The 22,095-nt window shown below is 39.7% G+C and overlaps 2 protein-coding genes across 4 annotated transcripts; one reads left to right on the top strand and one right to left on the bottom strand.

Annotated features, from left to right (window-relative positions):
* Positions 1 to 3,440: 3,440 nt before the first annotated feature.
* LOC104586630 (protein HOTHEAD-like) lies at positions 3,441 to 9,301 on the top strand. The gene is made up of 6 exons (XM_010243917.3): positions 3,441 to 3,598; positions 4,316 to 4,688; positions 7,288 to 7,598; positions 7,823 to 8,208; positions 8,394 to 8,962; positions 9,071 to 9,301. The coding sequence occupies exons 1-6, from the start codon at positions 3,526 to 3,528 to the stop codon at positions 9,123 to 9,125; spliced, it is 1,767 nt and encodes a 588-aa protein (XP_010242219.1). The 5' UTR covers positions 3,441 to 3,525; the 3' UTR covers positions 9,126 to 9,301.
* A 1,660-nt stretch (positions 9,302 to 10,961) lies between these two features.
* Positions 10,962 to 20,478, bottom strand: LOC104586631 (receptor-like serine/threonine-protein kinase ALE2). 3 transcript variants are annotated; one of them, XM_010243920.3, is made up of 14 exons: positions 19,756 to 19,972; positions 18,524 to 18,646; positions 18,251 to 18,442; positions 18,061 to 18,150; positions 15,846 to 15,980; positions 15,534 to 15,758; positions 15,329 to 15,421; positions 15,139 to 15,234; positions 14,941 to 15,015; positions 14,442 to 14,813; positions 14,057 to 14,350; positions 13,157 to 13,549; positions 12,810 to 13,053; positions 10,962 to 11,950 (listed from the first exon to the last, which is right to left on the bottom strand). In XM_010243920.3, exons 1-14 carry the CDS (start codon positions 19,829 to 19,831, stop codon positions 11,260 to 11,262), a joined length of 3,099 nt encoding a protein of 1,032 aa, XP_010242222.1. In that variant the 5' UTR covers positions 19,832 to 19,972; the 3' UTR covers positions 10,962 to 11,259. The 3 variants fall into 3 exon arrangements, with proteins under 3 accessions (XP_010242222.1, XP_088746581.1, XP_088746582.1); XM_088890455.1 differs by lacking the exon at positions 18,251 to 18,442 and having other exon boundaries at positions 19,756 to 20,478; XM_088890456.1 differs by lacking the exons at positions 18,061 to 18,150; positions 18,251 to 18,442 and having other exon boundaries at positions 19,756 to 20,312.
* Between the last annotated feature and the right edge of the window lie 1,617 nt (positions 20,479 to 22,095).

Raw genomic sequence — 22,095 nt, 5'->3', positions numbered from 1 at the left:
GCACAAGCTCGAGGAGCTCGCTACCAGTCAGCTCGCCATCAAACCGCTCGATATCCTACAGGCGACTTGCCTACCGTTCAGACCTCCGAATGGCAACCTCGAGGAGCACACCATAGTACTCTGTATCTTACAGGGTCGTACCTCGTAACGGTCACATTAGTTCACCATCTCCCCGGTTCTGATGGGAAGGGACAGTATTACCGTTTGACGGTGTTTCGCCCACCTAACACGCAAGCAAGTCCCATCACAGCTGGGATCCAGTAACTGTTCCACCAACCCGCATGGACCCCAGTATATAAAGACTCCCCCCCCCAGGGGCGAGGTATGTTCTATCATTATTGTTGTGTGTGTAATCTTCACTCTCTAGTTCTCTCACTGTTATCGTTTTCAAGCTCTCTACTATCACTGTGCACTAACTTAGCCATCGATGTATTTTCGCCGGGTGAGCCACCCCGAGATCTCTGACTCATTTCTTTCAGGAAACCCAGTTTTTACCATTACTGGCAACCAGATCATATCCAACAGGGAGCAGCCGAATTACGCTACATCACAAAGCATGATCCACATTACAGGTCTACATCCACACAGCCGGGAGGACTGAGGAGGCTTCTCCGGTCTTGTTGTGTACGTTATACAGTTATAAACCGATAAATGCAAGTGTTAGTTAGAAATAGGCATAGGCTAGCTTGCTAGCTACATGTTTACAACTTCCTTTATGTAAGCTTGGACTTCATTAATTGACTTGAAAGCTGGCTTGTTAATTATGCAAACCTCCTTTCAATGTAGCTTCCAAAGTAACAATGGTTTGGTCCAATCTTGGAAATTAACTAGTTGAGTTGTGACTACACTAATCAATATGAGATGACTACATTAATTAGTTGATCAGTCAAATACATAAGGTTATTTATGAGAAAACAGTTTTGGGATGGGAGAAAACGGTAATACTTGTTTTTGTTTTCGGTTGAATTCGAGTGTAAGACACAGTTTGGTCATTCAAAGAAACTCTGAAATATTAATTCTGTAGGCCCCGTCAAGTTGACAAGCATTATTGCTTGGCTTCTGTTCGACCAATTATCCTTCGATCAGCATGTGGATTTTGATTGGAGTCAATTCACATGATCATGAATTAATTAATATTGGTGCTTAATTGGTGGGTGGTACGTGCCATTAGTGCAGGTAATTGGTATATTTGTATGCTGGAATTGGTGGTGGGCCAGACTCTAAGAGAGCATCTCAAAGGTATATATGTATGTTTGAACATTCAAAACCCTTGCTCTCTCTCACACACACACAGATTTTGAGCAGTTGTAAAGTTGCATAGACCATGCATCTTGGTTCCTAGCCACTTCAATTCCCCATTAATCCATGCAAGCCAGTGAGAGACAGACAGAGATACAAAGGGTGCAACCAGCTGCAACTGTGCTTGACACTTGTATATTTAGCTGATAAAAAAAAAAAAAAGAACAAGACAACACTCCAATTTCCAACCGCTCACTCCCTCGGACAATATTCTCTTGGCTCTTACTCACACAATCGGGCCTAGTCCGGCAGGCGCAATTAATGAATGCATAGGCTCTAGCCAGTTAGAAATAAGGGCAGTCATTGGTTCTGTGGTGAGTGGTGTGCCGTGATTGCCATAACTATTGTTCACCAATATACCATAGCTGGTGCCCTTTCTTCTCATCTATCCAGTGTACTTCAACAACTCTGATTCCGGTATGATCCACTCGGGTTTTATGAGATTTTCAATTTAACCCTTCATTCAACCCAATCTAAGTTGGCTACAATCAAGAATTAACTGATGGCTTAGAAGTTCTTTTACCACGGATGGCTTGGAAGTTTGTTTCTTTTTTTTATACAAGAAACAGAGCAATACCAATATATACAACCCTACACTCATCTTCACATGGAAAACTAACTCTCTGCAATATGTTTTCTAACTCTTGGTCGTTACATTAAGTATCCTATTTGAAGAACTTACAATAAAGTCGATTGATTAGTTGCTCTTGCTAATATATATACCTAGTAAGAAATTGATTAGATGGGTATCAATTTTAATTTTATTATCAGATACTTTATATAATTTCTTTCTCTTTTATTAACTACGCATAGGTGTGTAAATGGTAATAAATACAGCCATCAGCCAGTGTAAAGACAAACCAAAGGTCATATATATATATATAGCCGGCCCATTTAATTGATTAAATTAATTAAAGTGAGCCAAAAGATGAGTTGTGTAGTTATCATCCATCAGTCCAGTTTGAAGCAACAATGACGAAATGTGTGTCTACGCGGCCGTCTGATAACGGCTGAACTAGCTAAACTGAATGATTTATTGTTTTTTAGTGATGAATAAAATGGTTAAATATTAAAATATTCGTGGGTATATATGGTATGGTATCCAACCTGATTTTTAAGGAGCGCCCACAACCCAACCTCCTTAACAACCTAATTTTCACAGGAAGACAAAGCAATAAATAAATTAGTTCAGCCACTTGAGCAGTCCTCAAACGGATGTTGATTTGACAAAGGGTGGGCAAAAGAAAGAAAAAGACTAGAAAACTACCCCGGACTAATAAATATTTACCACCTAACACGATCGGAATGGATTTACTCAACCCAACCCACCCTTCTTTATCCGGTCCTGCGCTGAGTTAACCCAGTGCCAGCCACCTCTTACTCTTAGGTGCCCCATTTTTGTCTAGTAGCCCAATCTCACCTTTATGCATTCAATTTCAAATTGAGACTTGAGAGGCTGCTACGTACCTATACTATATATATATATATATAGTTAAAGCTGATGGTTACAACATTTGAAGAGACTTTGGGAGGTTGGTGGTGGCGATGAATTATATGTGTTCTATATAATCTCTCTTATATGTTTTAATTAGTAATAAATCAAATCCAACTAACTTTGGTCTTAGGTTGACAAAAAAACATATATAACAGCAAGACTTTCAAGTTTGGGTTCCATTAGCTTTCAGATTAAGTTTGTTTGAATGGTAAATTGTAAATCAAACCTCATATGATCTCTGGCTTTCAATTAAAATAACCCACCCTAAAGCTTGGATAATGAGTCTCAAATAAAAATACAGATCATTAATTATACATTGTATATGCAAGGGAAGGAGGCGGGATAGATCTGCTGGTGAATCATGATTTGCCCAGTATTGCAAGCAGAACAGTTACATAGGTGATGGAATTATAGAATTATGGTGGTCCATGAGCTGTGTAATTAAGGTCGGAGGCTGGATCAGTGAGCAGTGATCGGACGAGCACTGTTGCCAAATGCCAACTCAAAACGTGAACACATGTGTACCATCAATGAGTTTCCCTTGTAGTATCGTTGCCATTTAATGCCATGATGGAGTGGTTTTCCCGGTTGCTCTTACTCCTTGTTCGAACGTACATATGGATATAAATAAGAATGAACACACTCAGAACTCAGAATTAGGTCCAACCAGAGAAAGACAACTTGAGATCGGTGAGAGGAATTAACCTTTGAATATCTTTCCTAGTCCTTCAATGGCTTTGTTGGGGATGCTAAAGCTTTGTCTCAATATATTTTTCTGTGTCAACCTACTAGCTTCTTGTCAAGGTTCTTCTTTTCCTTTCTTTTTAATTTCTTGATCATTTTGATTTTGCTAAACCCCGCTTGCATTTCTTCTGATTTTTGTAGTTTCTGTTTTTTTTTTTTTTCCTTTTGCTCTTATGTGATGTCTTCTTCTTCTTCAAGTTCAACTGTAATGGGAGCTCAGCAGGAAACACGAAAATGATGACCGCCTTTCTTGTTGCTTTTCTTTTTTACTGATTGAGACAGCACATGGTTTCTTTCCTGTATTTGACTTTAGGTGGATTTCATTGGGTCCATTCAAACTTTGCCATGAATGGGGAGTACTCTCCATATCTTGATGTCTCGATCGATAAGACCGGTGTACCAAGAAAACTGAAGAGTGGGGAAAAATTAAGAAGAGAAGTCTACGATGGGTGTAATCCCAAAGACATCTCGATCACAAGCCTCAACTCTTCACCATCTCATATTGGCTTCATTCCAGTATGCTGCCTGCGTTTCCATTTATTATACATCTCCTTCAACATTTGGTTCCATTACACTTCTCCTATGATTTTCCATTTCATGCGCGCACAACTTTCTAATGCACCAAAGTAAAATTATTCCAAAAAAATGAATTAAATGATTTGATAATGCATGTGTTTCTACTTTCTACATGTAAATATGCATTGTTCTACTGTGTATATGTTCTATATATGATTAAATTAATGATGTATGTGGAATGGGAATGAATTAATAATGCAGGTAAGGTGGATTACTCTGAATACGGATTTCCCTTTATCAAGCCGGCAAGCACCTTCACATCGTCGGCAATTCAGTCGAACAGATGGAGAAATACGTATGACTACATAATTGTAGGAGGTGGCACAGCTGGGTGTCCCCTAGCAGCCACCCTCTCCCAGAAGTACAGAGTTCTCTTACTAGAGAGAGGGGGTGTACCATTTGCCAACCACAACGTCTCCTACTTGCAGAACTTCCACATCTCTCTGGCAGACACCTCACCCACCTCCGCATCTCAGGCTTTCATCTCCACCGACGGAGTCATTAATGCAAGGGCTCGGGTGTTGGGTGGAGGCACTTGCATCAATGCTGGCTTCTACACAAGAGCAAGCTCCAGGTATATACGCGTGCAATATATTTTTAATTTGTTTTGAACTCCTTTAGTAATTAGTGGGGTTTGAAATTAGCAATGCCAGTGAAGTAGTGGTCAGCAACAGAGAACCTCCTCAGTTCCTCATCTGGGGAGAGGAAGAATTCCTGCTGTTACAGTACTACTGTCGTCCAGAGTTGTACTTTCCACGTGTTGGGCATTTACATGGCCAAGACTCAGGACCCACCGTTAGATGCTAGCTTCACGTACATGTGAATGTCTGCATGGTGTTTTCTGTGATGAGCAACACTAAGCTTAGTTCCACTTCATTCTGCAGTTCATCATGGGGATGGGTTTCTATGATTTCCTTTCTTGTTCACTCTAGATAGTAATTAGTTGAATGATGGGCTCTCTTACTCTCTATCTTCTTCTTAATTCTCTGAACCGTTTTCAAGGCATTGTTTCTTTTGGGTATCAGAACTAGGGGTTTCTAGTACTCGACCTTCTACATCTGGGGTATTCAATTCTCTGAGGGGTAGTGTGGCGGGTGAGTGGACCAACTTTGGTCCTTCCGACTTAACTATACAAATTAAATTCGACTTGATAGAGTTTAATGGTTCTGGGAAGGATCGGTGGATTCAAAGATGGAATGTTTTGTCAATAGACCTCTCTCAGAATTGAATGGCAGCCCAGACGAGGCCATACCAATTACTAAATATTGCTGGTCCAGTTTGGTTTGGTTGACTGGCACAGAAAGGCTTAACCCAAAACCAGTGTTCTGCCTCACTTAATATGGCCACGAATCCTTCCTAATTAAAGTGAATAAGCCCTCTATGTTAATGGAGCTAATGCCTGGCCCATAAGGGAAGTGATACCATCTCATCTCTTGTTGCCTTTGGTGGCCCACATGTATCTAGATTCTTGAGGTATGAGTTAAAACTGGGCCCAGTTGGGATAATTGGATCCCAGGATTTGGCCAACCACGAGTCCATGACTTCCTGCCTGCTACATTTAATTACATTTTCTAATTCTCTCAGAAGTGGAGTGGACAGTCGTTAATAGCTGGCTGCCGCTGGCTACAACAAAGCTGTCATGTGTAGAAACCTCATTGAACTAAATGCCTGGGTACGAATCTTCCAGATATCCAGAAACTAAACATAGAATAATAACAGATTGTCAGCCACAGCTTCTATCTATATCCATTCCATGGAAATAGTACCCTTCTTCCATATCCACCCCGCAAACCAAACACCGTCTAAAGAAATGAATTTGCCTACCATGGAATTTAGTTGGTCATCTTTTAACTTACGGTTTATGAAATACTTTTTATATGTTTGGCATCGATGTTGCAGATACAGCACGATGCTGCTGATGTGTGGGTTGGAAACATCGTTTTCTTTTTTTTGTTTGGAAATGTTGTTGTCGGATAGGACGTTTTCTAGAGCAACAACAACACTTTCTATTTGGTACCAGTGCTCCAGATTTGTTTTCAGCACTGGTGCCCATTATAGAAAGTTCATGTCACTGGCACATCATGTCTTCATTGGCAGCAACAAATTCCAATATGAGAAAACATCAAATTCGGTATTGCTCTAAACCACGCCTTCTCGATTTCCAAGGCATGGCTTGGAGTTGGAGTACCGTTTTTTCCGATGTGGTGCTGATATATCACCATTTTCTGAAACAATAGCATCAAACAGATGCTTTGTTGCTTTGTCTGATAGTGACAAAAGTCGTTAAATGGGTTTGGAGTTTTTTTTGGTAAATAATCGAAGGATTTCAATAAAATATGGAAAAGGAACAAGAAATCAGATACAAAAATCAAACCAAACCAACAATAGAAAAAAAAAAAAGAAAGCTAACTAAAGTCTGTTTGGAAAATTATTTATATGGGTAAGTATATTTATTTATAACTGTTTTAACCATAAAATTTCATTATTAAAAGAGGCATTTTTGTTCCATCCAATTATTAATAACTTTTTTTTACAGCCCACCAGAAAAGTAAATTTTTCCTAATCCTCACGTAAATCTAAAAAAAGAAAATAATTTTTTTGAGAAGAAATGGACATGTTGGATGAGTCATCATCATATCTCTAAATATTTAATTATACGACTATGTTAGCATAATGAGCAACATTTAGGCCAGTCACTGTAGCAATAATGAAGCCGTCCTTTCGACTTAATAATGCATGGAAAAGGACTGCATGCAACGACTTAATAATAATTAAGCACTTCAAGGGGTGCAACTCAGGGGGTTAGGAGTTAGGACAGGTTTAAGTTCCACCTAGGTAGCTTAAGGTCCGAATCCATACTGAACCCGAGATCAAACCCGAGCTGTAATTCGGGTCAGTCCATATTGAAATCTTAACGAGTTAGAATGTGCTTGGGTTCAAAATTATTAACCCAGGCCCAACTCAAGAACCGAAAGTCCAATCCCAACCTGTGGCTTTCAACCCTAAAATTGGGAATACACTTACCTAATAGAAATAGAAGAGATGGAGTGGGTGGGGTACTGGTGTAATTAATTAAAGGATAGAAACGGCAGATAAATAGCAACATAATCAGTCGGCTTCTGTTCTGTTGATGATGATATCAATATCATAGGATTTTGTTCGTGGTTTTGCAGTTACATTAGAAGGGCAGGTTGGGATAGTAAGTTAGTGAGAGAGTCATACCCATGGATCGAGAAGCAAATTGTTCACCGGCCCCAACTAGCCCCATGGCAGAAAGCATTGACGAATGGACTTCTTGAAGTCGGGGTCTCGCCTTTTAACGGTTTCACCTACAACCACATCTACGGAACAAAGATCGGAGGGACTACCTTCGATGACTCCGGCCGTCGATACACCGCTGCCCACCTGCTGGCTTCTGCAAATCGTCGGAATCTAAGAGTCCTCATTCATGCCACCGTGCAAAAGATAGTGTTTGACAGAAACGGTAAATTGTAGCTATAGCTATAGCTCTAGCTAGCTAGCTAGCTACCACCTTTACTTTACAGTACTTTAACAAAAATTGTACGTATATATAGTCTGTAGATACAACGTTCGTAACTTTGAAATTAAGAAAATTTGGAGGGGTCGTTGGATGCATATATATCTATAATATATGTGATGATGATGTGGAGTTGGCATTGATTAATTCTTAATTTCTTGCTGGCTCAGGGAAGAAACCCGTGGCTGTTGGAGTGATGTTCAAAGACGAATATGGGAAGCAGCATCAAGCATTTCTGTCAAGGATGAGGCAGAGTGAGGTGATATTGTCGTCGGGTGCTATCGGGAGCCCCCAGCTACTACTGCTGAGTGGCATTGGGCCGGAAGCCGACCTCAAGGAGATGAACATACCGGTGGTGCTGCACAATGAATTCGTGGGCAAAGGAATGTCCGACAACCCCATGAACTCCATATTCGTACCCACAAAGAAACCGGTCAAGCAGTCGCTAATCCAAACTGTAGGGATTACCAAGATGGGAGTGTTCATTGAGGGTAGTAGCGGATTCGGCCAAAACTCAGATAGCATCCGGTGTCACCATGGAATCATGTCAGCAGAGGTTAGTTATTACGTTGTTAATTCTGGAATTGCTTTCTGGGGTGTTTTAATTTTATACCAAACCAGACAATTATATATTTCTTCAACCGTAACTCAAAAGTATATATTGAATAATTAGCTAGATCAGTGAGATGATGCGAATCTACATTATTATTGATTATATATTACTGTACGTTATGCAACCAGATTGGACAGCTCTCTACGCTTCCCCCCAAGCAAAGAACTCGGGAAGCCATCAAAGCCTACATCGATGGAAAGCAGAACCTACCACATGAGGCGTTCATGGGTGGCTTTGTTCTAGAGAAGATCGTTGGGCCGCTCTCGACAGGCGAACTCAGACTGAATAGCACCAACGTGGATGAAAATCCTTCTGTCACCTTCAATTACTTCAGCCATCCCTACGATCTACAGAGGTGCGTATATGGCATTCGCACGATCGAGAAGGTTGTGAGGACGAAGCACTTCGCCCACATCATAAACACTCACATACCCACTGTGGAGATGCTACTCAACATGAGCGTGAAGGCTAATGTGAACCTGATCCCCAAGAAGACCAACGACACCAAGTCTTTAGAGCAGTTCTGTAGGGACACAGTGATCACCATCTGGCACTACCATGGTGGGTGCCATGTGGGCAAGGTGGTGGACTCCCATTATAAAGTCCTCGGCGTTCATGGCCTCCGAGTTGTCGATGGCTCCACGTTCACTGATTCTCCCGGCACAAATCCCCAGGCCACTGTCATGATGATGGGCAGGTAAATTCCCTTAAAATTTTAAGAGCGCTCTCTCTCTCTCTATATATATATATATACACATATACATTTACAATAAGCATTAATTTTGTTTTTTGGGTGAACATGCAGATACATGGGAGTAAAAATACTGAGAGAACGTCTGGGTAGAGCAGCTGGTGTATAAAATGGATTAATTTTTACAACAGATGTTGTTGTACTTGTATGGAAATTAATTTGATTGTTCTAATTCTTGTAGGAAGTATTATTATATTGTTGCCTAGTAGCTAGATGGAAAAGATGGATTATATTGTATTGTATAATAACATAGTTTTTATGTAAAATGTCTTGCTATCGTAGTAATATGTCTTCTTTTCCATTTCTTTTCTTCCTTTCATTTAAAATAAGCATTAGACTCCATTCAACAATTCTATCACCATCCAACTGCAACTTGAATCTTTGTAGTTTTCTATTGTCTAACATAAATTGGTTTAAATAAGGGGCAGCTAGGCCTTGATCATATTTGTTTTTTGGTACTGTGGTTTTGCAATTTGACTTAGGCTGCCAATATTAACGATCAACCTAACAACCTGAATCCGACGACAATTGGATTTGGTTGTTCTGACCCAAATAGAACCCATCCTATTATATATGTATACATGTATAATAGCACATAACAAAGATACAAAGATAGCTTCCAACATTTTATATTTGCTTTTCATGGTTCACCAATAATAAGAGACACAATAGAAATTTTGAGAGAAAAAAAAATCAAGAGAATAGGAAGATTTATTGTCAAATTACCAGGCTAAATACCCTATTGGTTTATAAGATCGATTAATAATAGGGTTGGTTCTGGCGGGTCTGTCACTTTTTTATACTCTATAGGTGTTGGAACTGGGTGTAGGAATTTTCTTATCGGCTTGAGACCGCACTGAGTGCGTCTAACACTAACTTCACAGCGCATCCCAGATGTGCATTGAAAACATCTCATTAATTACTCGATATTATCATTCATGAGAAGATATTTTCCAACGCACAGCTGCGATGCACTGTGAGATTGCTGTGAGGCGCACATCGAAGAGCAAATCCGAATTCATGCTGAACATAGTTTTTTTTTTTTTTCTCCATAATGTAGCAGCAGCAGGTATTAAATATTCACACCAGGTAAAAGGAGTTGTAAATTTGGAGAACACTGATGCATCCAAGGTTCAAAGTATGGGCGTATCAGGGTTCTGATAGGTTTAGGGGGTGGAAGAGTCTTAAACTGTCCCCCTTCAATTGGTTTTAAAAAAAATAAAAAAAGGTAAAATAATACTACCGATATTGCCCGATACACCCCTACTGGCGTATCGGGCATATCAATATTTTGAACCTTGAATGTATCTATAATAAAATATATCACATTGCTAGCATGTATTTTATCCACAAAAGGAAAAAAGATTGATTTTATTGGCAACATATTATGAAAGCAAAGGCCTTATGTCCCCCTAAAACATTAGAGTCAGTTTGGAAAGAGTACAAATCAAGGTTCAAAGTATGGATGAGAAAGATCGAGGCGTATCATATTGTATCGGCAGGGTGCCATTTTTAATTTAGATTAATCCTCAAATTCCTAATATGTTAATCTATGTTCAAAGGCACCCTCAGTGCAATTTACCATACACCCCTTCTCTTGTATCAAGATGTATCCATACTTTCAACCTTGATACAGAAGAACAATTTACAGTGTAAATACAGGTTTAGAAATACAAAATGTACCATTTCCAAACTGAGACTTAGTGTTGCTATTGAAAACATTATGACACCAACGGTTTCAATTTCTGAGGGCTGCTGTAAATTACAAGTACCTTGTTCTATATCAAATGTTCCTTATTTAGGGCCTTGACAATGCACGATTGAAACGATCAGTTTGGTCGAATGGTCACCTCACCGGTTCCACTACTATTTTGCAAGTTGAGATGCACTCCGTATAAAAGGTCCCTTCATGTTTTTTAATTTAATATTCTCAACACAAAGGGACTGAACTAAACCAAGAGGATGGAAAATCTTGTTCAAATCAAAATCACCTCAGTGGGAACGTTTATTGAGATACATTAAGAATCATGCCTCTTTTAAAGGCACAAGTTTACAAGACCATGATTCATACTCCGAGTGGACCTCATTCATGCTTCTGAGAAGAGCCGCATGATCCACTTGGGATAAACCTTACAAGATCATGGCTTTGAAGGTAAACTGTATTTCATGTCCTTGTCCCACAAATTACAAGTTGTCTTGACATGAGAACCCACAATGTCTCCACAGTCTTCTGGATGGGGCTTTCATCTGGAACCCGGCCATAGCCTGAAAGCTACCCCATGTTCACTTACACTACCTCTAGACACGCCTCTTAATCTCTGCCAAAACTGCCTGCCCCTCCCTGTTCTCAGAGGGCCCGAACTAGAATGCCTTCTAAAAGATCCTGATACTTGCCTCCCAAGTCTTTCTGATGTACTGAATACATCCGAAGCTGATAATGCCCCATGAGCTCCAATAATGGAATCATAATCGGCCATAGCATAGTAGGAATGTGTAGGTTCTGGAAATTGACCTGAAGCAGTACTCATCCTACTATCCAAATCAATCGACAAGTTGTCCTGGCTACGGCTATCTGATCCCACTCCCTTTGTCTCATCGCATTCGTTGCATACGAGTTTTAATGCTTGTACCACCTCGCCCATGAAAGGCCGGTGTGAAACTTCTGGCTGTACACACATTGAAGCAATTGCTGCTACCTTGGCCACACTATCAAATGGGAGATTAGATCCTAATGCAGGGTCAATAATCGCTTCTAAACCCACCTTACTTGTAAGGAGTGGGCGAGCCCAGGCAACCAAATTCTCTTGACCTTCTGGCTGTGACATGTCCACAGGTTTTCTTCCTGTTAGGAGCTCAAGAAGTACTACACCATAGCTGTAAACATCACTCTTCACAAGAAGATGCCCAGTCATTGCATACTCCGGAGCTACATAACTGGTGAAAAAAACACGTTATTATATTTTCTTTGATAAATAAAACATGTTTTTAAGGACAAATGAAAAAAAAAACTAAAGCACGTCAATGCAAATATGAATGCAGATCTAGAAATTAGATTGTCTAGGCCCTGGCCCTCCAAAACAAGGATCACATCAGCATAATAATGCCTTACCCCAGACTTACAGATATCACATTGAGTGTTAAGGATGTGGGTCTGGAGAAAAGGAAAAGAAACATAAGAAAATCAAAATTCTTCTTTATTTTTCAATTTATTGGTACGTTTAATATGATTAAACCTATTTCTTGCCATTCAACATGTTTTTGAGAGAATTATGGCCATTTTACCGATAAGATGTCTGTCTGAAGGAATTTGGTTCTTGCTATTTTTTAGTATCATCTTGGAGTTGTTTTTGGTTAGTTTGGTTTAGAAGTATGCTAGGCATTTTGAGTTGCTTTAGTATTCAATGTTCATGTCTTTGCCCCTAGCCCCCTATGAATTATGTATGGGTTAATTCAATTAGGAGTCAATTCTAGTTAGTGTTTCAGTCTAATTGAAATTTGTAGAGGGAAAGACAAGCCTCTTAAGTCATTGTAATTGAGTGTTACAACAAGAATAATGAAACAATATAGCTTGAATCTTGTATTGTACCAAGGCTGTGTTATATTCTTCAATATTTCACATCTAAAACTCTTATGTTTCCTCTTTCATTATACTATAACAAATCTGAATTCTTTCTTGCCCACTATGTATTCCCCGGTAGGACTTCTACTTCACATCCTACGTTACTTGACCTTGCACAAGTATCATAGGGAGATTGATGAAATTCAAACATCATGAGAAGGAAAAAGTTTGTACCCAAATGTTCCCATAACGCGTGTTGAAATGTGTTTATTTCCCTCATCCAAAGCTGCTCGGGCCAAACCAAAATCAGACACCTTGGGAGTAAAATCATGTTCCAACAAGATGTTGCTGGACTTGAAATCTCGATGAATAACACGAGGGCTTGAATCTTCATGTAGATAGGCCAGACCACGAGCTGCACCAAGTGCAATCTTCATTCGGGCACCCCAGTCAAGTGGAGCGGCTTCCTTGTCTGGTCCTGAAGAAGAAGACAATAGCATCTAAGAAGTCATTTTCCCAAATGATCAGAGGACAAAAATTAAAACTAGTTAAAAAGAGAAAAAAAAAAAATTACATATTACCATGTAGATGGGACTCCACACTGCCATTTGGAATGAGTTCATAGACCAGACATCGAGTATTGTCCTCTGTGCATATACCAATCAATTTAACCAAGTTACGGTGATGCAAACGGCTAAGCATCTCTACTTCTGCCAAGAATTCTCGGCTACCCTGCTGATCATCTCTCTTAAGAACCTTTACAGCGACCTTCATCCCATCGTCAAGGGTACCACTATAGACACGCCCAAAACCACCTTCTCCCAGTATTTTTGAAGCATCAAAGTTATCAGTGGCTCTTTCGATCTCACCTGCGCTAAAAGTTTTTGCAGATCCTGTATATGTTGCAATGCTAGAGCCAAAGGATAGTGATGCAGAACTAGGTCCACTTCCAAACACCAAAGATCCAGCAGCCCCTGCAGATTTGAACATTCATTGTTTAACTCCAAAATAAAAATAAAATAGTACTTTGAAGCAGTGTTTTCAACCCACTGTTGACCCAGCCAGTTGAACCGTTCGAACCGTCACCCAGTCAGGATTCCGGGTCCAGTTCAGTCAAAACCCATCAGGCGGTCAAAAACCATTGACTTGGTTAAGAACTGTCCGATCCATCCGGTTCAACCGCTGACCCGGTCACCAGGTTGTAGGTTGCACACTCAATGCATGCAAACTTTCGGAGGCCATAACTTTGCACTCCGATGTTTGATTGGGGTGATCCTTTTTTTTGGGTAACTTTACGAGATCTATGTGTCCCAAGTTGTCGTAGGCGCCTTGTCCCACTATTTTCGCGAAAAAAAAACCCTTTTTTGGCCTCAACTTGCAATTTTTAATATTTTTCTAAATAAAAAAATTAAAAATTGAATTAAAAAACATAAATTAAATATAAATATACATATGACATATCATATATATATAGCACTTACCCGATGGTTTTGTAAGGGAAGGTACTAAAGCTTCTATAGTGGATGCAGGTTGAGCAACATGCTTTCCAAATTTCAACAGCAACAGCCAAGCAACTCCTATACATAACACAATGGCTATAGCAGAAGATAAAACTATGATAGCAATCATGCTGCCACCAAGTCCCCCTTTCTGTCTTCTCCTTACATCAACTCCCAGAGGGTGTATTGTCCTTCCATCATTTCCACGGCCAGAGAAAGGCCCACCATCAACAGTGGTAATGCTTGAGGTTGCTGAAGGTGGGGAGGGAGGAAGACCTGATTCGATGCAAGTATTACTAACATATGCCAGAATACATGATAAAAGTACACAAGACAGACAAGGAACTTTGGACCCATTCATATGTACCTGGATATTTAACATATAAAACTTCATAGTCACCAAAGAAAGAATACTTTATTGCAATCTGCTTATGCCAGAATTTTGCATAGGTCAGATATGCTGTAGTGTTATCAAAACTTTCTCCAAGTGGTACAAGATCGATGAGGACAATGGTTTTCTCCGGTTCTTGGCTTGCTGCATTTGCTCCCATGATGCGAACTTGACTTTGTTTCATGAAAACTCCAGCGGCTATCTCTGCTGCCAGTTCAGAAACCAGAGGAAAGAAGGTGTATAGGGAAACACTAAGGCGCAACCCAACTTGCATTGGCAACACACAATAACAGGGTGATCCTGGAGGGGTATTTGTATAAGGATCCATGCATGCCAATGATGTACAATCTACAGGAACAATCAGGCTCAGGTGTCACTGTAGTAAACTTGTGAAAGATGAAGAGCATAAATAGGAACATCAAATAGAACTTAAAAAGGACTGGATTCTTTAGAGGAGAACTACAAGTTTATTTACCTTCATTAGGAGGTGGTGGGGGTAAAGCTTGAGCTGATGGGGATAATGGCATCTTTGGCTTCCTTGGCAAAGAACCTGAAGGAGAAGTTTTGGGGAAGAAAACATATCCATGCAGACAGAAGATCTGATGAGCAAATGTTCACAAGCATCTAATGTAGATAAAACAGATAAAGTCGGAGACAACAAGTTCCCCCATACTTTGGCTGGATTGAACTGTAGGAGATGGCCCAGGTGCAGAGGAACCATGCTTTACTGTTGGAGAAAAAGGAGCCTGGATAGGAGAGATAGATGGACCTGCCAGATGGGACCCAAGTAAGAAGCCAAAGCAAGCAGTCCAATTTAGTGCTAAGATTCTTGGTTGCATATGAACAGGAGGATCATTGAGTACCTTGTCTCAAGGGTGGCAGACCATGTTGCCTTTGTCTACTTTTCTTCGGCAATGCAGCTGGAGCATTTGAAGGTGCTGGAGTGATGACTGGTCCTTTAAAAGAAAAGGAAAAGGAATATATTTTGATTATCCAAATCTTCAGGCATGCATTATTATCTATCAATAACAACTTGGTAGAAATGATTTTCAGGTAAAAATATCAAACCTTTATGATGGGAAACATGAGGATGAGATAAAACTGGTGCGGGAGCAAGGCCACTGGCTCTTTGATTTGCATGGTTATGCTTATATAATGGCATATAAGGTGAAGGTGTGGGAGCATGAACTTGTCTTCTCTCTGGAGCCTTGGAAAATGACTTTGATGGTGCATATGCCTTATAAGATGGTTTCAACGTTTTCTGTGGAGCAGGGGCCACAACAGGAAAAGGACCTGCAGGCATTGTTAATCCTCAAGGGCATTGAACTTTCAATTTTAGGGTCCATAAAAACTCGCATATAAACAACCTGACTTGGTTACCTTTAGCTGGAGAATGGTTTGTATGGCTCATGGGAGATAAATGATTGAAAGATTCCTTTGGAGGTGTAGCAACTGGCATTCCATATCCCTTCATACTTTGGGTGGGAGGACTTGATTTTGGAAACATATGAGGTTCTGTAATATCATTTTGCAATATATACCTAACATCAATTAAAATACTTTGAAGCAGTGTATATCCCTGATAAGTCCTCTTGTGGTACTTGAAGATTCGAAAGAGAATAAAAATGAAATTCCAAGAAATGTTAAAAGAGGTATGTTAAAAAAAAAGTCCACGACTAATCAAATTCAGTTCACTGGAAACCCATCTAGTGACCATATGAGGACTTTCACACTGTGGCTTATGGACTTGCAAGGTTGGGCCCACCCAGATAGCTTATAAGCAATATTTGTTGAAAAATAGACCAAAAAAGCTAATACAAGTCTAAGCCCTCGCAAACAGGGCTCTAATCTGGAAACAAATGGAAGAAATTGCATACATACATGGCAAAGTAGTTTAGGTATCAAAGTTTGAAAAATTATAGGGCTACATCCTTCCCCCTTTTTCTTGCAATGAAAGTGATTCTTTTAAAAATAAGTTGGATTAAGCCTGATGTCAACTACAGGACACAAAACATGGGCAATCTAAAGGGTCCCCTATCTGATGAACGGTCTGGATTGGCCATAAAATTCCTCCATGTGGCTTAAATAAGGTGGGCCATGTAGGCAAGTTCTCTGCTTACCTGACTAGTCAGGTAATTTAGTGAAGAAGGTTAAGGCTGAACAAGGAACCTTCCACATGGCAAATTGGTTTAGGCCCATAATGGCTACCCAAATTTGAGCCCAGAAACCCTTGCCACAAGGTCAGAGTAAGCCCTTCTTTTTTGGCAAGCTTAACATTAAAATATTAGAACTTCCAACAGACTATTTTTACTTGAAGAAGATGCTAAGGTGGTCACAAGATGACATGGACAGGAAGATTGCAAAGGTGGCCAATCCAGAGGGTTCCCTACTACATGGATGGCTCAGATTGGCCACATCATGTCTACATGCAGTTTCGGACCAACTCAAAGTCAATACTTGACACCACAAAATGATTTCAAATTTTAGAAGACATATAACAGATCAATACTTAATTTCATAATATTACATAGAGATCGGATTTGCTCCTCACAGAACACGCCTCACACTGACCTCACAGCATGTTTCAGCCGTGCAATCTGGATCATCTCCGTAATTATAAATTTTTATTCATGGGAGATGTTCCCAGTGCACGGTTGAAACGTGCTGTTAAGTCAGTGTGAGGCACGCTCTGTGACGAGTAGATCTGAACTCTATTACATAAACATCTGTAATTAAAAAAAGAAAAAAAAAACTAATCATATGAGTAATGGAAAGCTTGTCGAAAATAAATTAAAGAAGGATGTAACCATTTCCCCCTTACATTTCATATATCTATGTACTTTTATATAAGTTATTTCAGTGAGATTTAGAAAGGTCCATTTATATTCAAAAAAAAAAAAAGAAAAAAGAACTTAGAGAGGTCCATTACCCAACGTTGGTCCTATCTATCCAGGGTCTTGGGAGGGTTGGACTGGATATGGTTGGCATTTTGTTCACATCGTGGCCACTCTCAGACTTTAACCCACCTTCTCATGCACTAGTCTGAGATTTTAACATTGCACCAAACAATGGCCCCCCTTATTACTTCAGTGAGCTTACAAAACTTAATCATTGAATACACTGTATATCTACAAAGAAATTGAAATAAATAAGATGAATTGTACACTTGCAAAGAAAAGCATGAAACCGAAAATTAGGGTGCTGATTAAACCCATAAATCTTCCGATCAAATCACAAAGACATTTAAGAGTGATATTTGAATTTTTCTTTTTTAAATATTGGCAATATTTGGGCATACTTTTGAGATAATGAGATATTGGGACATGTCAAAGATATTAAAATTTGTCAATTTGAGAATATTGCTTTTCCACAGAGATTTTATCTCTCTGTTCAGAAGAAACAGCAGAAATATGAGGCTTTTTTTTTTCCAATTTATGAACAAAGGTTTCCAAGATGCATTTGAAGGACCAAGGTAATATAGGTTTTGGAAAGAGGTTGATGTGTTTCAAGTTTCAACTGACACAAGGAGCAAGAAATTCCTGCAACAGGACAAATGCTCCTTCAGTAAATGTTGAGAGAAAAATATAAAGAGCACCTGGAGACATAAACGGAGTTGATCTTGGCCTGAGTGAACTTGAGGTTGGAGGATTCAATGGAGATTTCCTTGGAGTTGATGCTGCTAGTCCTGTATTGACGAAATAAGACAAGCTGATTTAGGACCATTTTCAACTAGAAAAAGCAATGGAATAATTTAACCTTCAAGTCTCATTGGAAAAAGCCTTAACCATTTGTTGTTCTTCTTTGAGGAGCATTTGGCAGTGGGGATGGTGTAAACCCTTTGATGGTTTGGGGTAGAGGTGCTGACTTTTGAAGACTCTCAGGATCTGGGGGCATGGATGGCACTAAACCATGGATGACTTGGGGCACTGGTCTAGAACTATTGGGTGGCAATTCCTTTGAAAAATGTATGATTGACCCTGGAATTTAATCCAGTAGCTTTATTAATGGATAGTGAAAACACACAAAAGCTTTCTAGTATAATAGTTAACAAAAATTACCATTAAGAAGGGGTTCTGGACTTGGAGCTCCATTTCCCAGAGACTTCCCATAATAGCCAACACTAGATTTTGTTTCCTTACTTGGAGAAATTGCAGAAAAAGTTGCTGGTGATAAATTGTACCCTGCAAATATAATAGAAAGTTGTCAATCAAGGCTTCATTTTTTATTACATATATAATCTTGATTTCATATTCCTCTGATCAGAAGTCATGGGATAACACTAACAACTCCACGAGAGAGAGAGAGAACTTTGCTTTCCACAATTAGAGCTCGATTTAGAAGGTGGGGATTTTTTTCATAATTGATGATTTCCCAAGAAAGATAGTCCCTTAATGAATCTTAAGTATTGTTATTGATCCAAAAAAAAAAGATGTCTTTGAAGGATAAGTAGTAGAAAGAATCTAGCGCCATGTCTAAATTTTGAAATTATGTTTTTTTTTGGTTGGCTCAACAAGATAAACACCATCACTCGTTCATTCACAACACAATTACAGGATAACTCCTGGATTGAAAGAGTGCAAAAAAGATTTCTCATGTAATCCGGAGGCTGATCCACCAATGGTATTATTCGAGTTGTTATCTTTGCACAATAAAGAAAATCCTTCCCTAGATAATGGATGTCACTAATTCTATCTTCCTTTTTTTTAGATTTTCTGGAGGAGGGAGTTCAGAGGAAACCTCCATGTTAGGCCAGAAGTGAGATTGCCTAAGACTGACACTAATATAATCAAGACTTATTATGCTAAATAATCAGCCGTTGGAGTTAGCCCCAGCTACTATAGATGACACCAAAGAATAGTTTTTTAACCGTTAAGCCGATTTCTGTGCATTGGGGACGAACTCTACTTAAGAAAGTATAAGCTAGAGTGATGAACGACTAATCTCTAGTCAATTTCCTTATAAAATGACAGCCAATTCAGACCAAAGTCAAGGTACAAGGAAACCGAGTTCCACAATATCCCGTCTTTGGTGCATCACTCTCCTTACATTACATAAATCAAACAATACCCATCTCGACATAGACTTGATTCAATCACCTACTTGCAGTTTCTTCTGAACTCGAATCACACAAATAATTATTTACAAGAGCCGAGATCCCTAAATTGTTCTGCTTATATAAGAATCATCAAAAATTCCAAAAAGAAGACAGATTTGATCATCTGATAATTGCACAGACCAAATCAAACTTACACTTATGCCGAATGTGCACAATGAGAACGATATCCATTACCTGCAGATCCATGAAGTATCAAAGTGCCAAGAATGAAGAAGAATTTCAGCAGCAGCAGCATCAGTTGCATAGCCATCCCCGTCCCCTCCCGAGGAGAAAATCGGAGATCGATCACGAAACTCCCCACCCAAAAACTCCAAAAAATAGGGAAAATAGAACAAGAAAAGAACAATAAAAATAAATTTACAGATGGGTAGCCTTCAAGTAAAAACAAAACATAAGTTGGATTAGAGTATTAGAGAAGGCCCAAAAATAGTATGAGGAAAGTAACCAGAAGGCAGTTAAATGAAGACCCAGAAACCGGTAGAGAAAAACCCAGGTGTCTGTTTCTTACGAACAAGCTCTGAAATCTGCAGAGCTTTGAGATTGCCATGCAGAAGAGAACCGTTTCTCCTGTCATGAGTTATTTAAGACGGCTGAAACACAAAAAAGGAAAGCAAGGATAAACGAAAGAAGATCTGTTAAACGGACACACTTAAGAGAAACACGGAGCATTCACTGGAATATTGTTTGGAGAGAGAGAGAGAGTTTCCACTTTCGGCTTTCCATACTCCATGGTGGGAGCTGAGAAGGAAAGATAAAAGACTAAAATGACAATAAATTAAATAAATTTAAAAAAACAAAAACTTTTGCGTTGAATGATGGGATTTTTAAAGGGAAAATCTATGATGTAGAAGATATGATATGGAAAGAGTTTTGACCGATAAAGCCATGAATTTTGATAAATAACATCACGTTTCGTTTATTATGATTTCGATTTATTGGTCAGTTATTTTTCCGATATCATATCTTTTCCATCGCTTGACTCCTTGTATTCACGATTCAAATTCAACAGTGGGTCCTGCACATGGGTCTCCCTCTTTGACCACAGGATTGGTGTCGGATGAGAGGAATAAGGTTTGGAATAGATTCTGATCTCGTGGCAGAAAAGCGCCTACCGGGTGTGAACTGTGATGTGGGGTCTCAAGTCAAACAGTAGCAAACTAGCAATTGACAAGACGCCGTTTGTGAAACAAGATAAATTTATTGAAGCTACTTGGCGGATATACCATGATTGTATTCTTCTCTAGTCTGTCTTCTTCTTCATCCAGCTTCTGGGCCTGACGCACATGGGCCCATAGCCCACGGCACATAGTTGATGTGTGGAGTTTGAACCAAGTAAAAGTTGGGGTGGGCAACTGATTATCTTTAGTTCATTAAAAGCGTCGTGTTCGTTGATTCTCACCGAAGGGAATGAAACGTCGGCATGGGAAGGTGGTTGGGTTGGACTTGGAAGGAGACCCACATCCACTTCCATGTCCCAAGGAGCAAGGGCGGAGAGAGCCCACTGCCCACTATTGTGACTTGGTTTCGTTCCGTGACCAGTTGTTTGTATGTGGGGGCCCCACCCCACCCGGCCCAGCCCAACTGCTTCGTTGGAGGTTTTTTTATGACTTATGAGTGGCGTGTGGCGTTGGAATTGGACACCGTTGTGAATATGGTGGTCACTGGTAAGGACTCAGGGCCCACCCGGGTATATGTTTTATTAGATGTGATGGTGAAATTGGACTCCTTTATTTACTCAAATTAAGACAAGCTCCATCACTGCTTTCAAACCTGGACAAGAATCTGGGTGGTCGAACCGGGTGGAAATAAATAAAAATCCTACACAAACCATACAACTGGCCAGATTATTTACTTCAACTAGATAGTTCAGCCACTGGTACAACTCGGAACTCTGTTGCACCGTTGAGTTCCCTTCTGGATGTCTAGTTTCTCATGGGTTTTACACTAGACCAGCCCTTGGTCCAATGGGGTCGGACCAAACTGATACAGAAAATGGGGTAGGTCCTTATGCTTGTCATCTGAAAAATTGCCCTGACTGACTTAAGTACTTACTACCACACAGACACAGCACGAGACTCCTGGTCACCAGAGTCTGTAAAACTTCATCAAGGCCCCAGCAGAATGCACTGAACATTTGGACTCGTTGTGTTCAGAAAATAGTTCAAGTCCAGCTCACCCACTAGCCAATTTTTTGTCTTACTAAACACACGGCAGATCATAACAGAATAATATAAACCCCGTGACTGACTATCAACTTTCTTCATTTTTTTTCCTGGGATATGATCCAAGTCCCACGAATCTTAGTATCTATTATAAACAATTAGCAGACAATTAATGGGGTCAAATCAGTACAGATGATATGTGCCCATCGTTGTTAATAAAATAAGTGAATGAGAGAGAGAGAGAGAGAGAGAGAGGGAGCATTGGTGATGGTGAGGCTTTCATACAACAAATTTCATAGTTAATTCCACATTAATTTTTTGACTTATAAGCAAAGCCCTTGGGAGGCTTTAT

Source organism: Nelumbo nucifera, chromosome 6, assembly GCF_055504915.1.
Source record: "Nelumbo nucifera cultivar China Antique chromosome 6, China Antique-T2T, whole genome shotgun sequence".
Classification (NCBI taxonomy): domain Eukaryota; kingdom Viridiplantae; phylum Streptophyta; class Magnoliopsida; order Proteales; family Nelumbonaceae; genus Nelumbo; species Nelumbo nucifera.
The sequence above is the reverse complement of the archived record's forward strand: the minus strand, read 5'-3'. Positions and strand labels throughout refer to the sequence as shown.